General features: G+C 37.5%; 1 protein-coding gene across 1 annotated transcript in view; it reads right to left on the minus strand.

Moving 5' to 3' along the window:
• The window catches only part of SLC26A7 (solute carrier family 26 member 7), a 132,886-nt gene that overhangs the window by 24,844 nt on the left and 96,641 nt on the right, over positions 1-11,401 (minus strand). Inside the window, exons 10-11 of the mRNA XM_023517445.1 lie at positions 2,762-2,839; positions 1,660-1,755 (exon numbers count right to left, since the gene is read on the minus strand). Coding sequence (XP_023373213.1) covers positions 1,660-1,755; positions 2,762-2,839 — 174 coding nt within the window. The remainder of the gene's footprint in view (positions 1-1,659; positions 1,756-2,761; positions 2,840-11,401) is intronic.

Below are 11,401 nucleotides of genomic sequence, written 5' to 3' on the forward strand. Positions count from 1 at the left end.
TCAGTTCTCATCTTAGAAATCGCTTCCTGGAAGACTTCCCTGACACCTTCTTTCTCTTCCTTCAATCTAACACTGTCCCTCCTATGTGGTTAATGAGTCCCTTGGACAAATCTTTATCACAAACTTATCCAGTGGCTCATAGAGTACATTTGCATCTTCTTATTTCTTTGTTTTCATGAGCTATCTCACATGAACCACCTTTAAGAAGCTGTGACTAATTTTAGCCTCTTGGCCTGACAACCCAATACGACTATTCCTTCAAGTCTCAGTTCATATTTTAGCTCTGCTCTGAGAGTCTTTCATATTAACCAGTCGGAATTAAATGTTTCTGCCTCTATTATTCTTCAGAGCTAAGCTGGTACTTTTACTCCCAAGATATGTTAGGTCATGTCTTGCATAATAAGTTAGCCTTCCTGTGTCTGCTTCCTGCAGAAATGATACACGTCAGGAGAGGATGGGTAGTTCATTCATCTCTATGTTCCTTGTGAAACCCAGCATGGTACGTTGGTGGAAGCTCAGTAATACTGAGCTCCATGAGGAATATTATGAAAGTAAGCACCAGCATAAAAAATACTCCAAAGTCTCCCAGAGAAAAATATCTGAAGAAGAGGAAATACACAGCTCATGACATTTCTGTAATAGAGCTGAACAGAGGGTACGGCTGAAATGCTTCACTCATATTGGAAGGGAAGGAATCTGAATGCTCCTGCATAGATGGGATTATCAAGTGCCTTAAATATTTATGTTAATAGAAACTCCCCTTTTTCATTGTTTCAGTATAACTTAACCTATTCCCAGCAATGCTTCTTCAAATGTAACTCATTTAAAAAACAATTCATGTGGGGCAGCGCCTGTGGCTCAGTGAGCAGGGCTCCAGCCCCATATAAGGGTGGCGGGTTTGAACCAGGCCCCAGCCAAACTACAACAAAAAAATAGCCAGGCAATGTGGCGGGTGCCTGTAGTCCAAGCTACTCAGGAGGCTGAGGCAAGAGAATCGCCTAAGCCCAAGAGCTAGAGGTTGCAAAAGAATGAAACTCTGTCTCTAAAAAATAAATAAATAAACAAAAATAAGGTGGTGCCTATGGCTCAAAGAAGTAAGGCGCTGGCCCCATATACCAGAAATGGCAGGTTCAAACCCAGCCTCGGTCAAAAACTGCAGAAATTAATTAATTAATTAATTAATTAAATGAAAATAAAAACCAAAAAACAATTCATGAGACTTTGTATTTCGAACGAATGGTGTCACCAGTTAGAGGTTCATCCTGTACTCCTACTGTACACATTCTTAGATCACTGCTTGTTTTTCATACGTGAGATAAATGGTCACATTTCTATGAGTATAGACTTCCTTTATAATTACTGCTTCCACAATTAAACCATAATATAAATTGAGTGTCACAAATCTACTCAAATTAGCATTTCTTTATAAGTTCTCAAATACACATTCATCAAAATTTGGCACAATTTAATTCCTGCTTCTTATCAAGACAATTTAAATTTTCATGCTTTTAGTAAGGTTTTGAAAAAAAATACATAGTAGTTTGAACAGTGTACCAGTCTCAAAAGGCTAAATCTATTTTCTGCAAGTAAAAGTATTAAACCTTATTTGATACCATACTTAAACCAAAGAGGAATATTTCAGGTAAAATTTCTACTTACCCAATCTATTTTGTCCACATTCCAATATTTTTTTAAATCTCGGAACTGTATCAGCATTCCCTTCAGTCCCACCACAATAATGCTTGCAAGAACACACTAGAAATAAAAATAAGTTGATGAGGAAGCACGACAAAGATTTTCATTTAAATTTGCAAAGACCAAGGTATTTTTATTTCTTTGTTTTTAAATTACTTAGTAGAGAAAAGCAATCACCAATTACAAGACTAAACTGGTATTTATTTTCGTTTAAAACTAACCTATCATTTTACTTGAGGAATAAGATTTTAGGAACTCACACGTTAAAACTTGTACAATTCTAAAAAACAAGAAAGAAAAGGAAAGAAAGGAAAAGCAGTGAATTATAAAGGTGCATATCACGAGCTGAATGCCATCTTAACTATCATCATTCAGTGCTATTTGTTGGAACGTTTCAGGTTGCAAAAAGTTAAATCTTTATATCAGCTATTTCTTCATAATTGCATAATTAAATATCAATTGTCTGGTTTCACCTGAAGATATTTCTAACTCTCTTGAAAAGTGAACTTGATTATTAGAAAATCCTCTCATGAATGATTTTTTCTCATTACACGAATGACGAATTAGAACAACAAAGGCTGGAAAGGGGCTCTCTGAAGCCTGGAATCTTATTTGCGTCACTTTGCTGCCCCGGCTTATGAAGGGCAAGCTGAACCTAATGTTCTGAGTCACTTTGTGTAAAGGATGTTTTAAGGGTGGGAAGGTGTATTTTTTTTCCTCCTCCCTTGCCCCAGCACACGTGTGAAGTTCTAGTAGAATTTTTCCAAAGTCTACTTTGTACACCATGGTATACACAGTTGTATACCTCCCCCAGATGAGACTGAATTAATCTACTTCCCTTGTCCCTTTCATAGGAGAGCCAAGAAGAAGACGGCCATGGTATTCTCCTGCTCCTCTCTCATCGAATGAGCTAGCTTTCCACTCCTCCTTCCTTTAACCTTTACTTACATAACCCGATTTTCAGATTTAGGATTATTGAATTTACATTTCCAAGCAACGTCATATAGAGAGTGATTCTCACGAGAAGTTAAGTTACAAAGAAGATAGTGAAAAAGCACTACCGTACCATGGGCAGCCAGTAAAGCAAAGGTCCTATCGCATAGATGACGATAAGGACGAAAATGCAAGATATTAGACAAGCCACCTGCAAAATACAAGACAGACAAAAAAAGAAAGCCTTGAACTTTTTTATTATTCCAAAGTTACGGGGGTGGGGGAGGGATTCTTAGTTCATCTTGATTAGAAGAGGCAAAATGTTGGCACATCACTGTTAAATGGCATAGACTGTCATGATCTATATTTTGCAGCTGAGGGAAGCCGAATGTGACAGCTGACAAACTGGTGCAATCACATTAAGTCAGTGATGAGAGAAAAGCAATTCCACACAAAGAAATAGGACACCATCAACTTTATCACACATCACAGTGATGGCTTTTTTGTTTAATAGTGAAAGTGGCATTTCAATTAAAAGTTCTTTAGGCTGTTGGTGTGCAGCTTGACTCCTCTGTTTCGGAGGAGGTTATTTGGGTAACAAGTGAATCCGCAGATTAGGATTTTTCAGTGCTAAGGATATATTTCCACCAAGGCATTTACCCTCTTCTTTGGAGTTCTTTGTTAGTAAGGGCTCTAGTTATGCAGTAGTTATAAGGTGACACGGGAGCAGTCCCTGGCAGTGGAACAGACTTAATTTTCCTAATCCTGAAAAGTCATTAGTATCATGTTCTAACCAACTCAGCCTGCTGACAAAAGGCAATTCAAAACACCTGGCCCCCACACCTTCATGCCACTTGATGGAGAACCTAATTTCACAGGAGCAAATGTTCATGACTTAATAAAAACCTTTAGCCACACTCTCATCCTGATATGAGAGAAGGATGCTTGCACAGGGCCACAAAGATTCCTAGAACATCATTCTGGATGTTCTACGGAACATCAAAGGGACTATCAAAAGGAACATTCCAGGGAGTATCAAAGGGAATTTGGACCTATTAGAATGGCTTAAATTAAAAATAAATGTATAAACAAATAACCAATATCACGGGTTTGCAAGGATTCAGAACAACTGAAGTCCCCAGGCATCACTGGCAGGATTGTAATGATACAGCCACTTTGAAAACGGTTTTGCAGTTTATTATGAAGTTATACATGTACTTACCATATGACCCAGGACTGCCTAAGGGAAATGAAAACATATGTCCACGTGAAAATCTATATGCAAATATTTATAGAAGCTTTATTTGCAAACAATAACATCTATAAATAACTGAAATGTCCATGAATTGGTAAATCGATAAATCATGGCACATCCATAAAATAAAATACTACTCAGCAATAAAAAAGAATACAGATAAAATTCAAAACCATTAAGCCAATGAAAGAAGCCAGACACAAAGGCTGTATACTATAAAATCCTATATCTATGACATCCTGGGAAAAAAAGGTAAATTATAGGATTCCAGAGACTGGGCATAGGGGAAGAGAAGTGATTACAAAGGGGCATGAGAAAACTTTTTAGGGTGATAGAAATATTCAATACCTGGATTGTACTTGTGGTTATAAAACAATATACTTTTCCAAATAAAGTGACCTTCATACCTTACAAGGATAAATTTTACTCTAGCTAAACTATCCTTCCATAAATCTGACTTTTTAAAAACAAAATTGGGGAAGGGATCTGCAGTAGATGATGCAGACACTAGACTCCAGACACGCTCAGGGTCAAGTCCAGGGTTGCACTTGTCCTGACCCTGCTACTCTTAAAGGTGTCTGTGTGGGAAGAAGTAGAGTGGAGAGGGAATAACTATAATTACTTGGCTAAGGAAGTGGTCCCTCAAATGGGCATAAGAACAGGACTTTCCTTGTTGGCAGAGGCTGAGGGGGTCTGTTTCCCCACCCATGTTTTATGGAACTCTTTTCACAAACACTCCAGCATGAACAGGGAAAAATCATTCTTACATGGGAAACAAATCACTAGAGAACTAATGATTGCTCCTCAAAGAAGTTAGAGCACATCAAATAGTCCCTATACTCCTGTATTTAGGAGGACCTGGTGAGAATTTTTTAAACAATAAAATATTAATTCCTGCCATTCTACTAGAGTGCAAAGAGCAAAGGGTCAGAGTGTACATCACAGGTTCCACCCAGAGAACTCAGTAAGTGACTGCTTAAAGCCATGTGTATATGGAAAGATGCCAACTGCAAATGTTTATTTCAAGACAAAAAGACAACAACATGACCCTTTTGTGAGACTTTTCACTCATATGTTTATAATGTACTGAAAGCCAAAACCCTGAGTCTAAGGAGCTGAAATGAACTTTGGACAATTGGAGTCTAAACTTCTCGGAAGGATTTGAGGCAGAGAGAGGTAAAGCGTCTTGCCCAAGGTCGTAGAGTAGGGAGTTAGAGGGCATGCAGGCAATCTGGAAGATGCACTGAATTCAGATCCACAATATCCAAATACATTATAAAGTTCCTAGATAAATCATAACGCACTGGAGCTGCTGTAGAAATTACAACCTGACTAAATAATTCTATCTAAAAACAGTAAGCCACAACTATGTTTGGATTTTTCTCTAAATAATATGGAATTTCTCTTTTAACTACATGATCCTTTGTATGTACATCAGCAACGATTCAGTTATTGAACTCCAACTTCAGTCTTGTAATCAGAGTAAGAATTAACTGGATCTCACTGGGGTGAGACAAACTGTGGGTGAAAACAGCCATTAATTTACCTTAGATGGTAAATAGTATAATGATACTGACCATATAAGCAAATGGCTGCTGTCAGTTCCCTTCCTGTCCTTGCCCCCTCATTGCTGATGCCCTAGGTGGAAAGAGAAGTGTATGCATCTTAGTGAAAGCCTTCTCTGTCCTGCCCGTGTATCTATTTTCCAGTCATAGAAAATAATAGTGTCTGCCTCAAAGTTCTCAAAATCCTGAAATTCATTCTTCCATAAACAAGAGGTCCAGCTGCTGAGGTTTGTATTTGAAAAAAAATCTTTGAGATCATGCAATTCAAGCCGTCTTCCATAACTGCCAGCTCAGTGATTTCAAAAAGAGCTTCCATTAAGGTCAGATAATTGCAGTGCTATACCAGACTTCCCTAACTCAGGTTTCTGTGCTAACCCACTGGAGCGGTTTCTAAGGACCTTCAGATTTGTTACTTTCCGTATGAGGCATTCTTCCATTTCTCTGATCCACCTACACACAATTTTTAAAAGTAAGTTACAAATAGAACACGAGATAAATTTGATCCCTTTTTTATCTCAGAACACCAACAAAACTTAAGTAGCTCCTTCTAAATTAAGTTTCAGGTTGGCTTACGTTGTAATTAGTAAGAAAAACCGTTCACACACTTGCCAATAGGACAAAAACCATCTAGAATTTTATTCTTCAGCTTTTTCTATGTCACACTCAAGTGTCCAAATATAATTTTTTGTTTTAAAACCTTAACTATTCACGTCTAAGAATTAATTCTGCCTAAAGATAACAAAAATCTGTATTTTCTTCTTGTTACATTCTCATCTATTACATATATTGTATATTACATGCATAACATCTGCCTGACATATAACTCACACTTAAGAACAGAGGTCATTACAGGAAGGCCCCGAGTTACAAACATCTGACTCTTGTAACAACTCTCCCTTACAACTGGGGGCTATTACAGGTAATAGGTAAATGTACCTGTTCCAACCTCCATGCTTAAGATTCAACTTAAGAACAAACCTACAGACGCACAGAGTTATCTAAATCTGTATATTTGGTTGAGATGCTAGTTGTCTCCACCCTAGATAGTTGTCCAAGAAGGCCAAGTAGGTTGTGAGCTCACTCTGCACAGTGCTTTGTAGGCAGTAATGCAACAGTCAAGGAGTTGGGAAAGGGCAGGAAGAAAAGAAAGAGCATATTGGGGAACGAAGACTAAGTGAAGAAGGCTGTAAAGAAAATTAAAGGAATAAGCCAAATTTTGAAAAAACAAAGGAATCTAGTTTGGTGGATTAGAACCTGGGGACAATCTCAATGTTGCAGAAAAACACGCCAGCTGTTGTTTTCTGTTGTGGCTCAGCTGCCTCTGCAGCAGACGCTGCCTCCCATCCCTTGTGGTTATGCCTCCTGAACTCCCTGAGGAACACCAGCGTCTTTCCTCTGCTGGAAGTGAAGAGAAGCGTGCAGGAGCAGAGCCCGGGGACGCTGAGCTCCCTGCCATACTTAACATTCTCAGAGAGAGGAAGCAAGGAAGAAATACAACAGTGACCAGTATTCATGCTGTTCATCTAAGCAGCGTTATTTGCCTAAGCATGGGTGAGACTTCAGATACGCATGCTTCAGATGCCACCTACAAAGGGGATCACTGTGAAAAGGGTTTGTACATCAGGGGATGGAAATGTGTCCGGGCCTTTGACCACAACACTTGGTATTAAATGACTGACATCTTTTGTCATTCCAATTCAAACATTTTGATTTGATTTTCTAAAGCATTAAAAGGCATTATGGCCAACTCACCTGCTTATAAACTGGTCCTAAACTCACTGTCCAATACCGCCACGTGTAGCTCTTTGAGCACTTGATATGTGGCTAGACCATATTAGGACATGCTGAAAATGTATATAAAAACACACTAGATTTAAAACACTTAGAACAAGAAGAAAAGAATGCAATCATTTTGTGAATAATTTTTAGATTGCTAACTTTGAAATAACATTAGTGTATTTTGACTCTTAGGGAAATTAAAATATATTATTAAAATTAATCTTACCAATCTTATATTATTAAATTAATCAATAAGATCAATATATAATTAATTAATATTAATTATAAAATATAATTAATTAATACGTAATTAATTAAGATTAAATTAATCTTACCAATCTTATATTATTAAAATTAATCTTCTGGTAGCAAAAAATGTGGCTACCAGAAAACTTAAATTACCTGTGTAGATCTTATTATGTTTCTTTTGAAAAATACTTTTCTAATGATCCTAAGCCTGGTTTTAAGTGGGATTGTCTATAAATTTATATGTACCATATTAAGTGATAATGAAAACTGCCTCGTGTGACCAACCCCTTCTAATGTCAGAAAAACTGATAGTTTCTCGTATAATTACTGGACATTTGTATTTCTCACTAATTCTTTCTGTTGCGATTATTGAATCCCTGCTATCTGCCAGGTCCTGAGCTAGCCACTAACATGCAGTGAATCAAAGCAGACAGAGGCCCTGTGCCCCAGGAGCTTTCAGCCCAGGAGAGAAGGCAGATGTCAATCATATAATCACAGTAATGGACATTTTGTAAGGACGCTGAAGAAAAGGAATACAACTGACCCAGAATTGGCAGTGAGATCTAAAGGATAGGAGGGAGTGGCTTACATGGGAAAGGGAAGGCAGGAACTAAAATAAAAGGGACAGACGGGGAGGACAGGGAGGACAGAAGGAGGACCACGTGAGTGGAGAGCTGAGAAGGAGGGGAGAGCAGGCCATGAAGAGGCTTGTAGAGGGAGCACACAGAACCCCTGTAGGCAACAGAAAGGCCTGACTCCTAAGGCCTAAGCAAAGCCTTTTATGGGCCATAAGCAAAAAATAGCGTGACCGTATCTGCATTTTAAAAAGATGACTTTCCACAAAAATACTGTGCAGAGAAACACTGATAATCCTGAATTAAAGTCAGTTCGTAAAATGTAAGGTGGTTATCACTGGCCCTTTGATGGGCTGTCATTAGCCTAAAAGTTGAAGACTTTGTATGTATTCTAGGTTAATTTACTAGGTATAAATCTAGTCCCTGACGGGGGTGGTGGGGAGCATTTAAGATGTTGTTTTGTGTAATGTCACATAGAAAACTGCTTTCACCAACTGTCTATTTAAAATAAAATTTGAAGACTTGGCTTGCTCAGCACTTTCCTCAAATCATGTCAGTTGTCAGTTATACCCACATGAACTTAACGGTGGTTGCAGGGTTAAAGGTCTGAAATGACTCCCTGGGAAAGCACCCTCCGTGCGGGTATGCACATTAAGTCAGATTCTTTCCTTGTGCAACTTAATGGGAATTGTTGACAAACTTAGAGACCAGCTCAATAAGCAGAGCAGCTACCAAGCTTTGGGTTCCTGAACTAGAGTTTTGTTAGATTTCTTTTCATTCTTTTGAAGTCTGATGAATAGAAAGAATATCATACAGAAAAAAATAAATAAATAAATAACAACCCTGTTGAATAAAAAGATCTAGGAAAAGCTCTGTTGTTCTAATCATTCAGACGTGTGGCATCCAGAACAGCAAAAAGAACAAGTACCCCTCTGACTCAACCCTACTAATCAAACAAATGTATGCCCAACTCAAATGAAAACAAAATCTCAGCTTTCAAAATAAGGACAAGCTTTCTCAGAATATTCTGTCATTTAGACGCTTGATATTGAAAGTGACAAGGATTAATCAGATGGGTTCCTTTTTACTAAATGAAGATTTGAAAAGCAGTTAAATTTTACGGGAATGCCCAGTACATTTAAGGTAGAAACGCCTCAGCATCTATTCCAACCTTTTTTGTTCATATGACAAATGAAGGTGCTGACTTACTCAGATCCTACAGCAAATCAGAAGACAAACTTGGACTAGGAAATTGTCTCACTGCATCCCAACCAAACTAGACAATTTAGTACTGTTTAAAAAAAGGGGGGGTGGTGAAAATATTTTGCTATCTGAAAAATACTCAATAATAATGAAATCAATGATAGTTATTAGCTTATTTTAAAGAGCATTTATTTGGTGCTCAAGCATTGTGCTAACTCCTTTAATCTTTAAAATATTTCTATTTTAACATCCACATCCACTTAAGTTACAGAGGTTATGTTGTTGAGTTATTGGTGTAAAGTCACCCAAGCACAAATAGTGCAGCCAGGGGACAGCCAGGCTCTGAAACCCATACCCCTAGCACTCACTGTGTTTATTGAACTTGAACATGAAGACAGAAAGCTAATATATTCACTCTGGTTAGGACTGCACTCTGGTGGGAAACCAGTGGAAACTAACATAGAATCATAGAATTTTATTGATAGAAGGTCCTCAGAGTGAGGGGTGATATTTAGATACACTACATGTTAAACATTCAAATTTAGATCACACACACTTGAAAATAGTGTTTACAAAAATGTTTATGCCGATACACGTGATAAACCTATCCTTGAAATCACCGGCTGTGTAAAAATCAACCAAATTCCTTGTGTTGCCTAATAGGGTTAAATGAGGATTTCATTTCTTACCTGATGAGTTGGGGGCAATTATTTGTCAAACAATAACACGGTCAGAATTTGTTGTTGCTTCCCCTCTGCTATCTCATATGTTGCTATTAATTTCATTTGTTTTTTATTAGTAATTTTATTGTATTTTAATATCTGTTCACCATTTTTCTCTTACCACTTGTCCCCAAAGTTAAGAACCATATACTTTTGAAAATTTATTTTGTTACAACTTAAAAAAATTATTTAATATAGAACAGACTCTTCAATAAATGTTTGAATTACCACATATGTTCTTTTAATAAATTCCCATTGAACTCCTATTTTAAACATAATTTATTTTAATAACAGTTAACTGTTAATGTAAGTTTCTTGTATTAAAATATACATGGGGCCAGGTGCCATGGCTCATGCCTATAATCCTGGCATTGTGGGAGGCCGAGGCAGGTGGATTGCTTGAGCTCAGGAGTTCAAGATCAGACTGAGCAAGAGTGAGAACTCCATCTCTACTAAAAATAGAAAAATCACCGGGCGTTGTGGCAGGTGCCTTTAATCCCATCTACTTGGGAGGCTTGGGCTCATCACTTGAGCCCAAGAGTTTGAGGTTAGTGAGAGCTATGAGGCCACAGAGTAAGACAACAGGGCAACAGAGTAAAACTCTGCCTTAAAACAAACAAGAGATGCATGCATTTTCTTGTACAGAATAGTGGTTAAGAGTACAAGATCTGGAATAAATCTATTTGGTTTCAAATCCCAGCTTTGCCATTTACTAGCTCTGTGACCTAGATAAATTCCTTGACCCCTCTTTGCCTCATATTCTAGATTTTTTCATATAGAAACTGAGGATAATAACTATATCTTCTTCATAGGGTTGTCAACAGCCTTTAGAAAGTTCATTTAAATAAAAAGTATGGCAATCAATGCCTCCCTCACAACTCAATATTTTCTCCACTAACACCACCATCGCCTTCATAATCAACAGCTACCTCTTCACTATCATCATCATCTTATCAGTACCCAGTCTGATGCCTTGTATATTATAACCTCTCAGTGCCTGTCGAATAATTTGCATTCCCAAAAAATATAATTGTTTCTTTAACCTAAACCATGTGCAGACATCTTATTATACATTTAAACACTTCTATATCTGTATATGCATTAATTTCAGTGCATATACAACAGAATTTATTTTGCATATAATTTATTTTATTTAAAAAGAAATGAAAATGAAAAACTGAATCAGAGACACCACTAGAGGGAGCTCTGGTTTCAAAGATCGCTAAAAATTGCCATTCCTGCAGAAATGGTTAGTTTTCTCATTCAATCTTCAGCTTCTGGAACAGTCATTCATAGGGGGAAAAAAAAAAAAGAGTAAGAGAGAGTTCCTTGAAACTACTTGGAAAATTTTCAAGAAGTGAAAATATACTCAGGACTTTAAAGAGAAGCTCAGTCTTCCCACTCACAAAGCAGGACTGAAGCCCC

The sequence above is a fragment of the Otolemur garnettii genome, unplaced genomic scaffold (assembly GCF_000181295.1).
Source record: "Otolemur garnettii isolate 467f Iridium unplaced genomic scaffold, OtoGar3 scaffold00004, whole genome shotgun sequence".
Lineage (NCBI taxonomy): Eukaryota > Metazoa > Chordata > Mammalia > Primates > Galagidae > Otolemur > Otolemur garnettii.